At 41.1% G+C, this 19,446-nt stretch overlaps 1 protein-coding gene and 1 non-coding gene across 2 annotated transcripts in view; one reads left to right on the top strand and one right to left on the bottom strand.

Annotated features, from left to right (window-relative positions):
• The window catches only part of PARD3B (par-3 family cell polarity regulator beta), a 994,526-nt gene that overhangs the window by 605,822 nt on the left and 369,258 nt on the right, over nt 1–19,446 (bottom strand). The window contains exon 4 of the mRNA XM_038749054.1: nt 6,088–6,197. Coding sequence (XP_038604982.1) covers nt 6,088–6,197 — 110 coding nt within the window. The remainder of the gene's footprint in view (nt 1–6,087; nt 6,198–19,446) is intronic.
• LOC119931015 lies at nt 2,589–2,726 on the top strand. The gene has a single exon (XR_005451885.1). It is a non-coding gene; the product is annotated as a small nucleolar RNA SNORA7 (small nucleolar RNA).

Raw genomic sequence — 19,446 nt, 5'->3', positions numbered from 1 at the left:
TGAGATAGATGAGATCAAGCTAGAATTAAAACCAGGCAATAAAACTCAGGAACTGCCTTTTCCTTAATCTTTTGCCCTCCCTTTGTGGACATCTAACCTTTCCAACAAATTCCAGGGTCACTCATTTACACCTTGGGCAGGAGGTGCCTCTTAAACACTACCGATATGGATGTTAGAGAGTTTTCCATAAAAAGAAGAGGGAAAAGTCAAGAAAAAACCAAAAAACTAACCCCCCCCCCCAAAAAAAATCAGTTTCCCTCAGTCATTTTGTATGCAGAAAAGATGTGCTAAAAGTAGCCACTTTTCCAAGTTTAAGTCTTAGACAGATTTGGCTTCTAAAACACATCACACCAAGAACTCCCAAACCGACTCACTCCAGATGTCTCTATGATCACTTAAACAGACATCACAAGCTATAGTGACAACCTTACATGATTAGGCATACTCTGTTATGCTCCCACATGCACAGTAGTGACTTTAAAAATGATTCCATACAATCGGTATTCTATCAGTACACATAACTGGAAAAAACCCCTCCTTTTTCTTGAATAAGAAAATTATTTCAAATTTCTTATATTGTTCTTTTCAGTGTCAGTTTTTGAAAGCTGAAGCTTCAGTGGGATTCCTATGAAACTTCATGGTTATAAACCAACTAGAGATGTCACTAATCAAAAGAGATGGACCCCTTGTCACTAGGGGCAGGATCACTGACAAAATTAATTCTTTGGCTCCCATTATCTCCACTATCTCTTTCCTTCCTCCAGTGCCTTTTGTGTTAGTGTTTTAAGATTCCAGGTGTGGTGCCGATACAACAACAACAACAACAATAATAATAACAAGAACAATAATAATGGTATTTGTTAAGCATTTACTATGTGCCAAGCACTGTTCTAAGCGCTGGGGAGGTTACAAGGTGATCAGGTTGTCCCACGGGGGGTTCACAGTTTTAATCTCCATTTTACAGATGTGGTAACTGAGGCACAGAGAAGTTAGATGACTTGCCCAAAGTCACACAGCTGACAGTTGGCAGAGCCGGGATTTGAACCCGTGACCTTTGACTCCAAAGTCCGGGCTCTTTCCACTGAGCCATGCTGCTTCTCATCCTCAGCCTCCTCCACTGGTACCCAAGGAGAACATCACCAGACCGACACACTTCCAAGATGTACGCTAAAGACGATTTTACATTGGGAAAAGTTTCACTATGATTGAAGAAATCCAGCCAGCACATCATTCTCAAGGATAGAATTTCAGCTTTCCTCTAATTGTTGCCATTTACTACAGACTTGCCCTCTGCTGTTCTTTAATTAACCTCCCCTTATTCCGTCTCTATCGATCTTTCCTGAATGTCGCAAGATGCTGGGCGATGTGCAGTATATCTGAGTATCCAAAAAGACACTGTCCATGCTATTAACATTGAATTCTGAAGAGAAACGATATATTTAACTGCACTCTCTTCTTGGCGCAACTCAGAGAAAAGGCACTATGTAAATTCAAATCCATATTTTTATCTCCTTCTGTGGTTTTTTGTTTTTCATGGCTTTGTGTCTATTTTAATTTGATAGCTTATTTTATTGAGTTCTGGAAAATAATTATTTCAAGTCTGGGACATCCTGGGGGTGGGGCAAAGCCAAAACCAAGAATATGCAGTGCTTGGCGTATAGTAAGAACTTAAATACCATATAATTATTGCACCTGGCCAATAATATATTCCAAAATCACTTGTTTGACTTTGCTGCCTATCCAACCAAAAGTTAAGAATCAAATCAAGTGAATATTGTCCAAATAATATTTTATTGTCAGCCAAAATGAGTTGCCATTGCCATCTTAGACTTCTTCCTTTAAACCATCACTTCTCCACTGTCCCATCCGGCACCCCCAGCCAAATGCAGCCTGTGGGACCCCTGCTCCTTTATGGGCAAATCCCCTTCATCCTCAGGTTGTTCCTAACCCAATCACTGTTTCTCCTCACTATCACCTAATCATGGCTCGCCTGAGACAACACCATATCCCCCTTCGCTCTCGCCCGAGGTGGCCTCCTGTTCTACCCTTTCCCAAGACTTGGGGGAAAGGGGGAGAAATCTTCCCTTCTTCTTGCTCCGCAGTGCTGCTTTCTCAATGTTGCACTCCCTCCACCCCTCTCGTTGAAGCCCATACCATCCATCTCTATCATTCTCCCCAATCATGGATCACTGTCATTTACTGGCTCCCAGGCCCCGCCTCCAACTTTCTGAGTAATTCCAATCCATTTCTCACATTCCTTCTATCCACGCTGAAAAGCCGCGTGACCTGTTGGATAGAGCACGTGCCTGGGAGTCAGAAAGATCTGGGTTCTAATCTCGGTTCCACCCTTGTCTGCTGAGGGAACATGGGCAAGTCTCTTCACTTCTCTGTGCCTCAGTTCTCTCACCTGTAAAATGGGGATTAAGATTGTGAGCCCTGTCCAAACTGATTACCTTGAATCTATCCAAAAGCTTAGTACAGTACCTGGCACAAATGTTATTTAAAAAAAATTACTTCTCTCCTCTTCTATCCCTACACTGATCCCTGGGGCCTTCAGTATTTATTTGGGCATCCTTGACCACATCTCTCCCCTCTCAGGGTCGCACCTGGAGAGTTTCCAGTACTCTACCAGTCTCAGCTACGGCAGGGAGAGTCAAGCAGAGGCATACCCATTCCACTTCTAGCTTGGCCAGTGGCTAGCGAGTGGAAGACAATCTGCTACAAGTCAAAACTCACCTGTGCTGGACAGCAGCAGCATGGGAGAGAGTCGAGGGCAGAGACTCAAGTTTACTGCATGGAAGGAGGCAATGGTAAACCACCTCCATATTTTTACCAAGAAAGCTCTCTGGATACACTACCAGAACGATTGCAGATGGAGAGCGGGACATTCTGGAAGAGATGTGTCCGTGGTGTCCCAATGGGTAGGAAACGACTTGACAGCATAAGACAAGACCTCTCCCTCTTACTCCTTAACTCTGCCAACCTCCTGCTCCACCCCAATTCACCTTCTTGCCAACTTGGGCATGAGTTTGATTTCGTTATCTGTATTCAATGGACAATGTCTCACCTCACCAACTCTGAAACCCCATTCTACTACTATTTTTCTCATTTGTCTTCTTTCCTCAGCACACCCTCCCTACATAACCATCTTGCCTCCAATAGAAACCTCTGATCTCTTCATGACCGCCACTTGTCGCAGGATACCTCTGCCCCATTTATTCTCCCTACCCAACCTCACCTCAGTCACCGCCCAAATCCACATCCTCAGTGCTGTCCCCTCTTCTGAAATAAACTCTCTTTGCACCACTGCCCCTCCGCCAATCTCGGACTACCAACCCGTAGATCTGTATCACCTCCACAGTATTCTTCCTCTGCTTATATGGTGGTAATGGTGGTATTTGTTAAGTTCTATATGCCCTGCACTGTACTACTAAGCATTAGATAAAAGATAATCAGATTGGACACAATTCTGTCGCACCCAGGGTTCACATTTTAAATACTGAAGGATGGCTGATGGTTGGTATTCAGAAACTCCTGTGCATAGATCAGGAGATACTAACATATTAATATTTGCCCCATGAAGGAGTAGGACAGAGAGTTTGCCCGGGGTAACCTTCAGGTAAGAGGATGCAGGAACTGCAAGAACCCTAGTAGGGGAGAGCTGGAGAGAACAGTGAAGCAGCGTGGCTCAGTGGAAAGAGCCCATGCTTTGGCGTCAGAGGTCATGGGTTCGAATCCCGGCTCCATCACATGTCCAGCTGTGTGACCTTGGGCAAGTCACTTCACTTCTCTCAGCCTCAGTGACCTCATCTGTAAAATGGGGATTAAGACTGTGAGCCCCACATGGGACAACCTGATCACCTTGTAGCCCCTCCCAGCACTTAGAACAGTGCTTTGCACATAGTAAGCACTTAATAAATATTATTATAAATAACAGTGGTGTTATACTCCCCACAGCCCTATTTCACTCTGGCCCACAACCCTCTGCTCTCTCACACTGCTAATTCTCTAAGGTTGGGTCCCTTATTACCGCTGCCTCTCCCTCCCCCTACCATTGTGCAGGAAATCTCTCCTCCCTTCCTATGATATTATATTTACATCTATATTACATTATTTTATAGGGTCTTTGTCTCAATTTGATTTTTCTAATAAAACAAAATGCAAAGCTCACATTTTTTTCTCATCAATAAATAATTCTGCTGAATCAATCAGGAAAATCCAATTATTTTCCTATGTTTCTGTAAGAAATGGCAAAGACTGCCGATCTCAAATAGAAAGTAAAACCAGGTTCCTGGATTCCTGGACCCACCGGATAGCATATTTCCTCAAGCTGAACTGCCCCAGAAATTAAGCTGCCTGAACCGGCCAAAATAAGTAAATGTTTGGCCATGTCAAACATTGGATAGGGGGTTTTATCTTCTAAAAACAAAGCTACATAAAAGCCATCACAGTCTCTAAGCTTTAGTCTTATCAACATATAGTTTGAACAGCTGGAGTTATAAATGCTACAGCTATTATTACATCATAATGTCTAAAAACAGTCTTTGGGGTTTTCAGCTTGTCTAAATAACACAATGCTATAATTATATAAATGCCCCCTCCAATTTTTTCTTTATGATATTTTTTTCTCTTTTGTGAGGGAAAATCATATATCGACACAACAAACACTCCCTTTATATCATCATCATTAATGGGACTTATCGGGTGCTTACTGTGTTCAAAGCACTGTAACTAGGCACTTGGGAGTACAATATAATAGAGTTGGTAGACACATTCCCTGCCCAAAATGAGATATGTACATATTATTCATTCATTCATTCAATCGTATTTATTGAGCGCTTACTGTGTGCGGAACATCATACTAAGGACTTGGAAAGTACAATTCAGAATAAAGAGAGACAATCCCTGCCCACAACAGGCCTACAGTCTAGAAGGGGGGAGAAAGACATCAAAACAAGTAAGCAGGCATCAATAGCATCAATATAATACCATTAGTTACTATGTCTTCATGTTTATACACATGCATTTTACATTTAATGCATAAAAACTAAGCCTAGGGTTGGTATACACACTTTATGCTAAAGTTCCTCCTATTTATAAAGTTTGATATTCCAATCCACCCAAAATCTGACTTTTCCTATATTTACTCTCTGGAACAGAAACAATGTCAAGAATCTGCTTTGATGATGATAGCATGTAATCCAGCTAACACATAACAACATTTCAATTTGTCAATCAATAATATTTATTGAGTGACTACTGAGTGCAGAGAACTGTACCAGGCTCTTGGGAGAGTACAATAAAATTAGTAGACATGATCTCTGTTCTCAAGGAGCTGGAGACCTTCCAGTTCAAGGATTTTTATGCCCAGTTCAGCTGTCCTTAACTCCTGCCACGGTTAAGTACAAATACTACAGCTGACACAATACCACACACTAAATACCAAAATACTACTGAAAAAGGATTCACCTGGAAGAATTCCAAGGTTCACTAGAAAGAAGGTTCTTGGACACCTGGTTTAGCGTGGCTCAGTGGAAAGAGCCTGGTCTTGGGAGTCAGAGGTCATGGGTTCTAATCCCGGCTCTGCCACTTGACAGCTGTGTGACTTTGGGCAAGTCACTTCATTTCTCTGGGCCTCAGTTCCCTCATCTATAAAATGGGGATGAAGACTGTAAGCCCTATTTGGAACAACCTGATACCTTGCATCTACCCCAGTGCTTAGAACAGTGCTTGGCACATAGTAAGTGCTTAACAAATACCAATATTATTATTATTATTATTATTATTATTATTATTATCCAAAAGCCCTCTCAGGTTTTTGCTCCTGGCTTTTTGCCTTCCTGACATACTATAGATGGGAAATCAAATTTGGGGTGATCCTCCACATTACGTTGTAAAAGAATATACCTTGTGCATTAAAAGGTCATAAATAACTCTGGAAAATGTGTAGTCTATCTCATTTTCTGCAACCTTTTCAAATTTTCAACATCATGTGAAATTTCAGTATCTCTGATTCAAATCACCTGGCTTCTCGGTAAGGAAATGCAATTTGTCCTAACGCAAACATGCAAACTGCCAGATACCTACTGGTGCGAGGGGTTTCCCACTGGAATCATTGAGGTGTGCAGCGCCTGGTTGAGAGTCAGCAGTTGGGCACGGTACTGGATCACTGCTCCTCCTCACTAACAGTGGTGTGCCTAGAAGACAAGATTGGAGGTCAGAGGTCAAAAGAGCCTGCAGGGGAAAGTACATTACAGTGCAATTTAATTAAAAAAAGGCCCTTGATAATCTTTGGTGAAAAAAAATTTCTCTCTCTATAGAGGCTTTGTAAATTGCCCAGTTTGATGGTACTGTCATTATTATCACTGGAATAAGGGAAAGAAATTATGATGGGAGGAGAAAATGGGTCCCCGCAACCATGCACAGCAGTTCGCCAAATTCGACGTGCACTGCCTACTCTTTTATAAAGCGCAAGGCCATTTGAGGAACTGCCAATGTATATGGGAATGAAATGCCTGCTGCTTACTATGAGTGATTCTGCCATTGGCATGGCAGCTGTGACAACGCTCCCTCTACAATCACCGATTCCTGAAGCGGTCACATGGAGGAAGGTACAACGGAACAGGAATTCACAAAGTTCTCTCCTTGAAGCAGATTTCAACATAAAATCCAAGTAGTTGAAAGTAGATATCCCCTTTTCTTTTCACGTGCTAGTCATTTTGGCATCCAAATAGGAAATTTGTTAGCAAACTCTCCCACGTGAAAGTCAGACGTTGTCTGAGTCAAATCCAAGTAGAGAATCAGAACTTCTCCCTTCCTTGATGCTCCAGGGTTCACTGTTGCCCATTTGAGAGCCATAAACCAGAGCTCTGAATTCGTGATTCTTTTGATCTCCATTTCTTTTGATCTTCATTGCAGAGCGTTAATGTCATTTTAAAGTAAACAAAGAAATTGGACATCAATTCTCTGTCATATAAAATTTGTGGAAATTAAAACTTTCAAAAAGAGAGCGAACATTATTCTTTTATTTGCTAAGTTAATTACATGTAAATAAATTGTCTTACTGCTTCCTAGCTTTCTAAAAGCTCCTTCCATTAAATATTTGAAGCAATTAGATATTAAATTCTGGAAGATGATCTTTCTAATAGAAACCCCAATTGAAATGCAACTATAATGGAGGTAGTAGGATTATTCTAATTAAGACAGAAATATTTATTTTATGTAAAATTGATGATTAGAATGGCTGTTAATGAAAACTCCTGATTTGCTGCTGTTTTCAAGTCACTCCTTAACCTTAAAACTCTCTTCCTGGGATTCTGTTTGTTTATTATTCTATTTGGGAATGAGGCAGAACAGTTTCCCATCTTCTATGTTGCCAAATAATTTTAAAAGACTTTTGATTAATGTAAGTTTTCAACTCTATTGTATTGTACTCTCCCAAGTGCTTAGTGCAGACTTCTGAAAATAGCAAATGTTCAATAAATACCATTGGTTTTTTCATTGATTCATTAGTCGATGTTTTCACTGTGGCTAGGGATTGTGTCTACCAACTCTGTTACTTTCCCAAGTGTTTAGAACAGTGCTCTGCCCACAGTAAGAGCTCAGTAAGTACCTTTGATTGATTGACTTCAACTATCCCATCCTCGTTTCCTAAGCTATTATGATAAAGCCCCCTATTTCCAGTTTGACAGCCTAATAGAAATTTTGGTCATAAACTGATGCAGAAATCAGTCATTTTCCCATTGCCTGTCTTTTTTCTTTTTTCCCCAAGAAGCTGCGAGCTCACAATGCATGCTGACCTCTCCTTGCAGTTTGGGAATCTCATTCATGGAAGGGCTAAAACCAAGGAATGGCTGAGCAGAGCACAGGGCTGTGAAGGGAGAAGGCAGGGCTGGTTAATAATAATAATAATAATAATGATGGCATTTGTTAAGCGCTTACTATGTGCAGAGCACTGTTCTAAGCGCTGGGGGGGATACAAGGTGATCAGGTTGTCCCACGTGGGGCTCACAGTCTTAATCCCCATTTTACAGATGAGGGAACTGAGGCTCAGAGAAGTTAAGTGACTTGCCCAAGGTCACACAGCAGACATGTGACGGAGCCGGGATTCGAACCCATGACCTCTGACTCCAAAGCCTGTGCTCTTTCCAATGAGCCACGCTGCTTCTCTTGAAGAACTGGTTCCCAGTTCTGTCACGGGGGAGTGGGGCAGTGCGGGGCATTTCTCCTGAGTACAGGGGCAAGCCCACTTTTTGAGCTGGGGCAACCTAATTGAAGCCCACCCTCTCTTAAATTCCACACCAGCAATTCAGGGAAATGAGTACTTTGGCCCCATTCCAGATAACGAGAAGCAGCGTGGCTTAGTGGAGAGAGCACGGGCTTGGGAGTAAGAAGAACCAGGGTTCTAATCCTGGCTCTGCCACATGTCTGCTGGTTGACCTTGGGGCCAAGTCACTTAACTTCTCTGTCCCTCAGTTCTCTCATCTGTAAAATGGGGATGAAGACTGTGAGCCCCACGTGGGACAACCTGATGCTCTTGTATCTATCAAAGCACTTAGAATGGTGCTTGGTGCATAGAAAGTGCTTCACAAGGACCATAATTCATATTATATTGATCATTCTAAGGTGTGAGGGAAATGACAGATATTTCTGAGTAGTTCTCGTCTTGTCTTACGCCATCGAGTCATTTCCGACCCATAGCATAGAGACATCACGGACAAATCTCTCCCAGAACGCCCCGCTCTCCATCTGCAATCGTTCTGGTAGTGAATCCAGAGAGTTTTCTTGGTAAAAATACAGAAGTAGTTCACTATTCCCTCCTTCCACGCAGTAAACTTTATTTTCTGCCCTCGACTCTCTCCCCTGCTGCTGCTGCCCAGCATTGGTGAGTTTTGACTTGTAGTAGATTGTCTTCCACTCACTAGCTATTGCCCAAGCTAGGAATGGAATGGGTAGGCCTCTGCTTGACTCACCCTGCGTAGCTGAGACTGGTAGAGTACTGGAAACTCTCCAGGTCACACCTGGAGAGGAGTTCTGAGTAGCTGGGCATTCCTTATCTGAACAATTCCATGGATCCATGTCTCTCCATCATTTCTACCAGATGACAAATAGTCCATTCATAATTTACCCATTTTGGGTAAACTATCCCCAAACTATCTCCTGTTTGTCTCTGAGTTTATCCATCCCCTAAAACAGGAAGACAAATATAAGATGGTATTTTTCCAGGGGTTCTTTAATAAATTTGTCATTTTTTAATCTACTCAACACCTAAGCAAAATGACAATTGTTGCTGTGGCTGACATTTTACTCTTTTCTCTGATTAAACACCCTAAAAGAGCAAGACAAAAAGGCAATAAAACTTGTAGCCACTAAAGAATTAATGTAAATCACATGTTATGTGATGCTGTCACTTGGGATAAATGCAGCAAGTACTGCATTATTTAGAACACTATCTAGGATGAACAGCACACATGAGAAAAAGAGATGACCTGAAAAATCAGCAGGATTGGATGTTGAAATATTCTTAAATGTATCTTTTAAAAAATACACTATCATCCATTCTCCCTTAGAAGTAGCAAAGTTGTGTGAGTTGACAAATGGCTTTGAACAGCTCTTCTTAATTTCCTAATTGCAGAAACCAGTTCCATGATGCTTCCAGATACACATCCACAAAGTAATTACAGCACTGTCGGAAGAGCCATTACTGATATAATATATATGAATAAATAAGGTACACTACAAAAGCATCTAATTTTGTTTAAACTTTGTACACGGGGATTTCCTCCCCTATCAAGGCCCTAAAAACAAAAGATAGGATTTTTAATTGAATGTCAGCAGGCATTGTCATTTCACTGAAGACAGGAACAATTTCATTTCAGGGTATGGTTCAAAATTCCTTGGGAATACAAACATGCTTACCTCTAATATATTCTACCTTTTGTATCACTATTGGTGGAGTTTGATGGTGTGAATATTCAAAGGCTTATTTGGGATGGATGGGGTGGGGGGCTGTGGGGGGTCCAAATGGGTAGCAGACAAGCAGCGTGGCATAGTGGAAAAAGCACGGGCTTGGGAGTCAGAGGGTGTAGGTTCTAATCCCGGCTCTGCACTTGTCAGCTTTGTGACCTTGGGCTAGTCACTTAACTTCTCTGGGATTCAGTGACCTCATCTGTAAAATGGGAACTAAGCCTGTGAGCCCCATGTGGGACAACCTAATTACCTTGTATCTACCCCAGGGCCTAGTAGGCACATATTATTATTATTATTATTATTATTATTTTATTATTATCACTATTCTGGTGTCCCCCTCCAGTATGAAAACAACATTTCCCACATTTACACAGCTTTTAATCTTCTCCTTTCCTAATACAGCAGTAAACCTTTGGTGAAGGCAGGACTTGACTTGCCTTTGAATAACACTAGATTTTCTCTGGCTTTGGTATTGACATAACTGCCATTTTCAGGGACTGGCTAACCTGAGAGAGATCTCAGCCCATCAATGATACAGCCTAGGCATGAGAAGCAGCATGGCTCAGTGGAAAGAGCCTGAGCTTTGGAGTCAGAGGTCATGGGTTCAAATCCCGGCTCCACCAATTGTCAGCTGTGTGACTTTGGGCAAGTCACTTCACTTCTCTGGGCCTCAGTTACCTCATCTGTCAAATGGGGATGAAGACTGTGATTCCCCTGTGGGACAACCTGATCACCTTGTAACCTCCCCAGAGCTTAGAACAGTGCTTTGCACATAGTAAGCACTTAATAAATGCCATTATTATTATTATTATTATTTAAAATTCAAAAAGCAGAATCCCATCCTTCTCACTCCTCCTATCCATTTCTCTTTTTTCTTCCCATTACATATCCTCTACTCTCCAGAATTGTTAGATGATATTGGGGTGGCTATAAAGTTGTTATTAAGGGTAGTAATCAATCACACAAATGTATTTATTGAGCACTTACTGTGTGCAGAACATTTGTTGGGGGTAGGGAATGTGTCTGTGTTATTGTTTTGTATTCTCCCAAGCGCTTAGTACAGAGTTTAGCACACAGTAAGAGCTCAATAAACAAGACTGAATGAATGAATGAAGTCCTTGGGAGAGTAATAATAATGATAATAATAATAATTATGGTATTTGTTAATCGCTTACTATGTGCCAAGCACTGTTCAAAGCACTGGGATAGATACAAGGTATTCAGGTTGTCCCACATGGGGCTCACAGTCTTAATCCCCATTTTATAGATGAGGTAGCTGAGGCACAGAGAAGGTCACACAGCAGATAAGTGACAGAGCTGAGATTAGAACCCATGACCTGTGGCTCCCAAGCCCATGCTCTTTCCACTAAGCCATGCTGCTTCTCATATACAATAAAGCAGAGATGGTAGACACATTCCTGGCCAATATTTGCAGTCATAATTTGCATGGATAATTCAACAGGAAGTGAAGAAGAGGTGAAATTTTTGGATAAGAGAAAGGATTTTTTTCTGGAATAATCAATCAATGGTATTTACTGAACGCTGACTAGAATAGGTAGTGTTGCCAAAAAAAAAAAAAGAAATTTACTTCTAACCAATGGGCAGGATCTAGTATAAAAGGATGATTTGGAAGAACTACTCTGGAAGAGTGACCACAACTAGATGAATGTAACATGCCTGGTGAGAGAAGACTGTGTGTAGATGGTTAAGTACCTTGTAGGTAAGGATCACATCTACCATCTCTATTGCATTATACTTTCCTAAGGGCTTGGTGCAGTGCAGTGAGCACAGTAAGTGCTCAATAAGTACCACTGATTGATTGATTGATTGATTAGAAGGGTAAGAGCGAGGACAACCCAAAATCCAATACAAAGATATTTAATATTAGAAAAAGAAAGTAGGAAAAAACTGTGGCCTTAAAAGGCCAATGAAGGATGGAGCTACAAAAACAGGCAATTTACTAGACGGTTAGAGGTTCCATCCTAGGTAAAATGTGTTCCATAGAATGGCAACAAAATATGCACTTTAAGAAAAAAAAAATAGGAGAACAAAGGAAAACCCAGAATGGCAAACTGGCCGCATAAAAGATCATCAGAGGCAAACAAGTAATCCCTCAAAAAATGAAAAACCCTCTGAGGCAGAAGAAAAGTGAAAGCCATTATATATGGCAGGACGGATGCAGGAAATTAGGTGGGCCCAAAAGGGGTTTGAAGATCATTTTACAAGGGATGTGAGACTAATAAAAGATTCTTTAAAGACATCAAAAGTTAATCTGGTTGAGAAATCAGTGGGGCCACTTTAAACTATGAGTGATTTCCCTCTTCTTGGTTATTCAGTAAGAATTGTGAAAACGTGTGGTTTTTTCAAACTTATTTTTACTACAAGTTTAGAAAAAATTAACAACTGTTTCTAAAAGACAGATTTCTTACTACGTGACTTTCCTCGACTCACCTCTCTTATTCAACCCACACATTCTGTCACCCAATCCTGTTTGTTCTACCTTCGTAACATCCCCATTTTCTTCTCCATTCAAACTGCTACATTAATCCAAGCTCTTATCCTATCTCACCTTAATTATTACATCTGACTCCTTGCTGATCTCCCTTCCCCCTGTCTCTCCCCACTCTCGTCCTTACTTCATTCTGCTACCCAGATCATTTTTCTAAAAGCTGTTCAGTCCATGTCTCCCTATCCTCAAGAACCTTCCATACAGAACTCTGCACAGAGTAAGTATTTGATTGATTGACTGACAACTGGAGGTTTTTGAAGGATGGAGAGACCTGTGCAGAATGACACTTTGGAAAGATGATCTGAGCAGTAGTGAAGTATAGAGAAGAGAAGGTAGGGGCTGGAGGATGATACAGTAGTCAACAAGTGTTTGGATCAAGGTGATGGCTGTTTTATAGAGAGGAAGGTCTCCAAGAAATACAGTGTGGTAAATCTGACAGGTTTGAACAACACACAGAGGAAGATCTTAAAGAGCAAGGAATAAAGGAATGCTACCAAGGCACAGAGGATGGCAATATTATCAAAAGGGAAGCAGCATGGCCCAGTGGAAAGAGCATGGGCCTGGGAACCAGAGGACCTGTGTTATAATCCTGGCTCTGCCACATGTCTGCTGTGTAACCTTGGATAAGTCACACAACTTCTGTATGCCACAACTCCCTCATCTGCAAAATGGGGATTCAATACTTGTTCTCCATCTCTGTTGGACTGTGAGCCCCATGGGACCTGATTATCTTGCATCTACCCCAGGGCTTAGTACAGTGCCTGGCATGTAGTAAGCCTTAACAAAAACCACTACCTATCAACTGTAATGGGAACATTTCATGGGGGAGAGGATTTGAGAGGGAAGGTGAAGAGTTCAATTAGAGACATATTGAGCTTTAGGTAGCAGCAGGGCATGCATATGGAGATGTTTTAAAGGAAAGGAAATGTGAGACTGCAGATGGGGAGAAAGGTCAGGGCAAGTGAAATAGATTTGGAATTCAACTGGGTAGAAATGAAGGAGCATGGCCTAGTGGAAAGAGTGTGGGCCTGTGAGTTGGAGGACCTGGGTTCTAATCTCACACTTCTCAATTCCTTGCTTTGTGACCTGGGGCAGGTCACGTAACTTCTCTGCGGCTCTGTTTCCTCCTCTGGAAAATGGGGAGTCAATATCTCTTCTCCCTCCTACTTAGACTTTGAGCCTCATGTGGGATAGGGACTGTGTCAATCCAGATTAAATTGTATTTACCCGGGCACTTAGAATAGTGCTTGACACATAGTAAGTACATATTTCACTCATTCAATCGTATTTATTGAGTGCTTACTGTGTGCAGAACACTGTACTAAGCGCTTGGGAAGTACAAGTTAGCAACATATAGAGATGGTCCCTACCCAACAATGGGTTCACAGATTTGTAATAATAATAATAATAATAATAACATGAACAATAACAAGAACGATACTGTTAATAAAATAATATGACTGCAGCTATGGGGGAGGATGTGCTCATGAAAGAGCATAAAGGGAGAAGAGTAAGCAGCACAGACTAAAGCCCTGAGGGACAGTCACTTTCAGGGTGAAGGGCAGAATAGGAACCATCGAAACAGATTGAAAGAGGCAGCCCAGTCCCTCACTTTCACTTGGAAGCCTTTTTTTTAGCTAAACTATCTAGAGTGTCTATGCATACATAAATATATGTCACCTGGTCTATGGCAACTTGTGACAAGGACATTTTAGTTTTTCATTTTCAGTAGACCTAATCACAACTCTTTACCAGACATTTCTTTCCACCAGTTTTCTATGGTGACCATTCATTCATTCATTTATTCATTCAATTGTATTTATTGAGCCCTTAATGTGTGCAGAGTACTGTACTACTGTACTTGGAAAGTACAATTCAGAAGCGACTCAGTGGAAAGAGACCGGGCTTGGGAGTCAGAGGTCGTGAGTTCTAATCCTGGCTCCACCACTTGTCAGCTGTGTGACTTTGGGCAAGTCACTTAACTTCTCTGGGCCTCAGTTACCTCATCTGTAAAATGGGGATGAAGACTGTGAGCCCCACATAGGACAACCTGATGACATTGTATCTACTGCAGCGCTTAGAACAGTGCTTGGCACATAGTAAGTGCTTCACAAATACCATCATTATTATCATTAATATTACAATTCAGGAACAAATAGAGACAATCCCTGCCCACAACGGGCTCACAGTCTAGAAGGGGGGAGACAGACATCAAAACAAGTAAACAGGCATCAACAGCACCATTTTTGAAATAATCTGAAATGCGGCTCGTGTGACTGGATGAGGAGAAGGGGCCAATTTGATAAATTGGGTGAGGTGTGGAAAGACAGAAGGACAACAACCGGATGGCCATATTTAACCCCATGGGCCGGCCATCCTTTGCTCTCTATCTTTCACTGTAAGATCCACCCTTTAGGGACCAATTCATACAATCCTATCGTGTTGCCAGGTATAGTCATTATTTTTGTTTATATCATATAATCTTACTGAGGGCCAAAAACATTCCAGATGGCATGAAGAACAGGTAATTGGATGCAATCTTTGTCAGAGATGGGGGGAGAAGTCTTACTTTGTCAGAAGTGAGGGGTGGCCAACACGCCCTTTTGTGAAATGGACTGTAAATGTGGTAATGAGCTAACTCCAACACAACCTAACTTCCAATACCCCTGATATTTTGCAATTGGGCATCACCCGAAAATTTGGCATAGAAAAGGCACCTGAGCTCCACTGGATGATCTCTTTGGGGGATAATGGATCAGAGAGTTGAGTCTGTAATGATTTCATATCAGTTTGTGAGCGCTGAGTTGTTATTAATTGAGTTCGAGTTCAGCTTCAGTTCAAGCAAGCTAAATAAATACCACCTGAAATTACCTCAGTGCATGATATAGTAAGTACCTCTGCAATCGACACATACTGAACAAAATCAAAAGGTGAAAGAAACTAATTGTTCTCCCACATTCATAAAATGAACGGATTGAAATTCAAAATGATGCACTGGGGGCTTCTGCAGTGAACAAAGGGGGAAGTTACTTAAAAAGAAGCATTCCGGTCCATCTTACTATTTATTAAAATAGTATGCCACTATGTGCCAAGCTTAATGGCTTGTCTGATTTGGAGGAAGGGTGGGCAGAGCACAGAATAAAAATTCACTGGCCATGTGATTTTAGGCCAATTTTGCACAGAAAACAATTGGCAAATCTGACCACATCTGAGATTCACCACCTCTAGACTGTAAGCTCATTGTGGGCAGGGAATGGGTCTACAAACTGTTATAGTGGACTCTCCATAGCGCTTAGTACAATGCTCTGCACACAGTAAGTGATCAATAAATATGACTGATTGATCTAGTCAGAGCAATGAGGGCAAATGGGCCCCCAAATCTACTATGAAACAGGGTGGCTAGGGGATAAAGCATGGGCCTGGGTGCCAGAGGACCTGGGTTCTAATGTTGGTTCTTCCATTTGCCTGCTGTGTGACTTTGGGCAAGCCATTTTACTTCTCTGGGCCTCAGTTACCTCATCTGTAAAATGGGGATTAAGACTGTGAGCCCCTCAGGGGACAACCTGATTACCTTGTAACCCCCTGCACTTAGAACATTGCTTGGCACACAGTAAGCACTTAACAAATACTATTATTCTTATTATTATTATTATTATTATTATTATTATTGCTATTATTATTACTTTGTATCTACCCCCATGCTTCGAAGAGTGCCTGGCATATAGTAAGTGCTTAATGAATATCATAAAAAAGGGAAGTTACAGATGAGTATGCAGGCAAAGGAAGGGAAAGGAGAGAGTCTTAGGCTTGCAGTGAAAAATCAATCCACGTATTTGGGCAGGAGTCTGTGGGAAGAGTTACTGGAATTAGTGGTAAACCTGTTTTATCAGGATGATATTTTAATTAAATAAGCTTGTACACCCTCATCATTGCCAACAAATAGTTGAATAAGTGTCCGCACATGCTAAGAGCGTAACTATAAAATGCAAATTCTAGTACCATTCAAGCACAGAAGGAGGGCTCAAAAATTGAACTGACTTGAAGGCATGCCTTCTTGGTAATTTCAGAAATAAAATGATACAGCGCACCTCAAATATGATGTAGAAGAAAATAGAAAATGAAAAAATGTATATATTTAAAGCATTTCATTACTCTTAATTTTAGTGAACACACAATTAGGTTTATTTATTTGTTTTAATCTTCTCTTAACGTGAATGAATCCCAACAAGAAAATAAATTGGTAGTTCCTAAAAATAGGTTTACACTGTCTTTAAGCAAAATGAAAATAATAATCACAGCATGAGTGGGAATGTGTAATTTTCTGGCTCGGGCAGGTAATTGCAGGTCCTTATTGGGTTTTTTGTTTGTTTGTTTGTTTCTTCCCCATGTCTCCATCCCAATTTACTCCAAGACCCAATCCTTCTTCAGTTATTGACCTCTTAATATGTATTCTCTGACTGAAAAGGTTTCTGCAATCACCATTAATGGTGGTCTTTTGTCTGCAGAATAAGATCTCTTTGTGAGGGAAGCAGTGCAGCTTTTGTCCAGACAGCCCATTCCCCAAGAAAGCGCACAGCCAAAGAGCTAGTTCTTCTGTTGAGGGGCTTTATTTTCTCCTTTTTAACTATTACCTCTTGATTATCAGGACCAAAACGTGATTTCTTTCCATTTCCCGAAGCACATCTACACCGAAAACCTGTGTAAGGCAGGCGGGATAAACTCACAAAGCAGGGGTAATTCCCCAAGAAGAATTTCACACATTTCATTACTCAAGGGATCATTGACCAAGGGAGTGAACAAAATAATTACATTTTCCTCTTGTAAATTTCCTGAGGTAACAGAAGTGAATGTTCTCCTCATACAAACATTGCTGTGAATAAGATAAAGATGCAAATTAATAGGAGACCAGAACAGAACCTCAGCTTTAGCCTATGTTAATGTGCAGAGTTTTGTTATTTTAGATTTAGCATCAGCTTTCTTCCCCCATGTTCTCTACAAATTCTAATTGTGATACCTCTCAGGAGTACCAAGTTTTCCCCGTGACATCTTCCACCCTAGCTTTAGCATTAACGTGACTGTTTCCACCTCACGTCGCCTTGAGATTTTTCCAGAGTAAGCTTTCCTCCTTTATAAATTGAAAATTCAGAATACGTGTGGAAGGTTATTTTAAAAATCTGTCAAGGGCAATTGCTGAAATCCTTCTGAGCTTCAAATTCCCAGATTTGGCCATTAGGAAATTACAGTGTGAAGTTTCCTACAATGAATCATTTCCAAAGTTAGTGCAAATCCATTTTATTTCCATGCCTCTGTTTTCCTACTGATTGTCACTGCTTATTTATGCATGTGCTAAATTAAGGTGATGCAACAAACCGTGCCAAAAAAGGATGAAAAGGGACAAATTAGAGAATCACATCCTAACACATGCATTAACCAAACGGAGGGTCAGTGAAGAGAGAAATCTAAAAATGCCCAGGGTTGGGGGGAAAGAGCGAGTGAAAGAGAGAGAGAGAGAGAAAAAAAAAATTGAGATGAGAGGTCTGGATGGATGGAAGCATCTCAGTATCAATCAATCAATCAATCAATCAATCGAATTTATTGAGCGCTTACTGTGTGCAGAGCACTGTACTAAGCGCTTGGGAAGTACAAGTTGGCAACATATAGAGACAGTCCCTATCCAACAGTGGGCTCACAGTCTAGAAGGGGGAGACAGAGAACAAAACCAAACATATTAACAAAATAAAATAAATAGAATAGATATGTACAAACAAAATTAACAAATAGAGTAATAAATATGTACAAACATATATACATATATACAGGTGCTGTGGGGAAGGGAAGAAGGTAAGACGGTGGGGATAGAGAGGGGAACGAGGGGGAGAGGAAGGTGGGGGCTCAGTCTGGGAAGGCCTCCTGGAGGAAGTATGTCCAATATGTCCAAATGATGGGTGTTTCCAATAAATCAATCAATCAAACAGTGGTATTTATTAAGGGCTCACTGGGGGCCAAGCACTGTACTACACACTTGGGACAGAGCAATAAAATACAGTTGGTAGCCATGATATCTGCCCATAAGGAGTTTACAGTCTACAGTGGAGACATTTTTGGGAAATGTCTTCCAAGTAGCTGTTAATACAATGATTTTTGTTAGAAGGCAAGTAACAGGAAAATTGGCTTGGTAAGAATGACTCTTAAATCAAAATGCTATTTACAGCAAAGCAAGCAATGCATCATCAACACCTTGAAGAGCCTCATGACCCTCATAAAAAAGGATGTGAATCAAAGCACACATGTTGTAATGTCAAACAAAATTAGGAATATGTGTAACAAGAGAGAAGCAGCGTGGCTCAGTGGCAAGAGCACAGGCTTTGGAGTCAGAGGTCATGGGTTCAAATCCCGGCTCTGCCAATTGTCAGCTGTGTGACTTTGGGTAAGTCATTTAACTTCTCTGTGCCTCTGTTATCTCATCTGTAAAATGAGGATGAAGACTGTGAGCCCCCCGTGGGACAATCTGATCACCTTGCAACCTCCCCAGCACTTAGAACAGTGCTTTGCACAAAGTAAGCACTTAACATATGCTATTATTATTATTATTATTATTATTATTATTATTAAGCGGCAAAGAGATCAATGCTACAAACCACACACAAAAAACAACAAGATAAAGACGTTTAAGCATAAATGAAGAATGTCTATGTTTTCAATCAATCAGTTAGTGGCATTTATCAAGTGCTTACTATGTGCAGAGCACTTTACTAAGACCTTGGGAGAGTACAATACAACAGAGTTGGTAGACACATTCCCTACCCACCAGGAGCTTTCAGCCTAGATTACAGAGTGTAATATATTAATCTTCCACAAGCATGGGTCCATGGCCTCCACTTATGCTCAAAGATAAGCACCGTAGCCTAGTAGATAGAGAGCACAGCCCTGGGAGTCAGAAGGACCTGGATTCTAAAACCAGTTCCACC

The sequence above is a fragment of the Tachyglossus aculeatus genome, chromosome 7 (genome assembly GCF_015852505.1).
Source record: "Tachyglossus aculeatus isolate mTacAcu1 chromosome 7, mTacAcu1.pri, whole genome shotgun sequence".
In the NCBI taxonomy this organism is placed as follows: Eukaryota; Metazoa; Chordata; class Mammalia; order Monotremata; family Tachyglossidae; genus Tachyglossus; species Tachyglossus aculeatus.
This window is presented reverse-complemented; position numbering and strand designations above follow the sequence as displayed.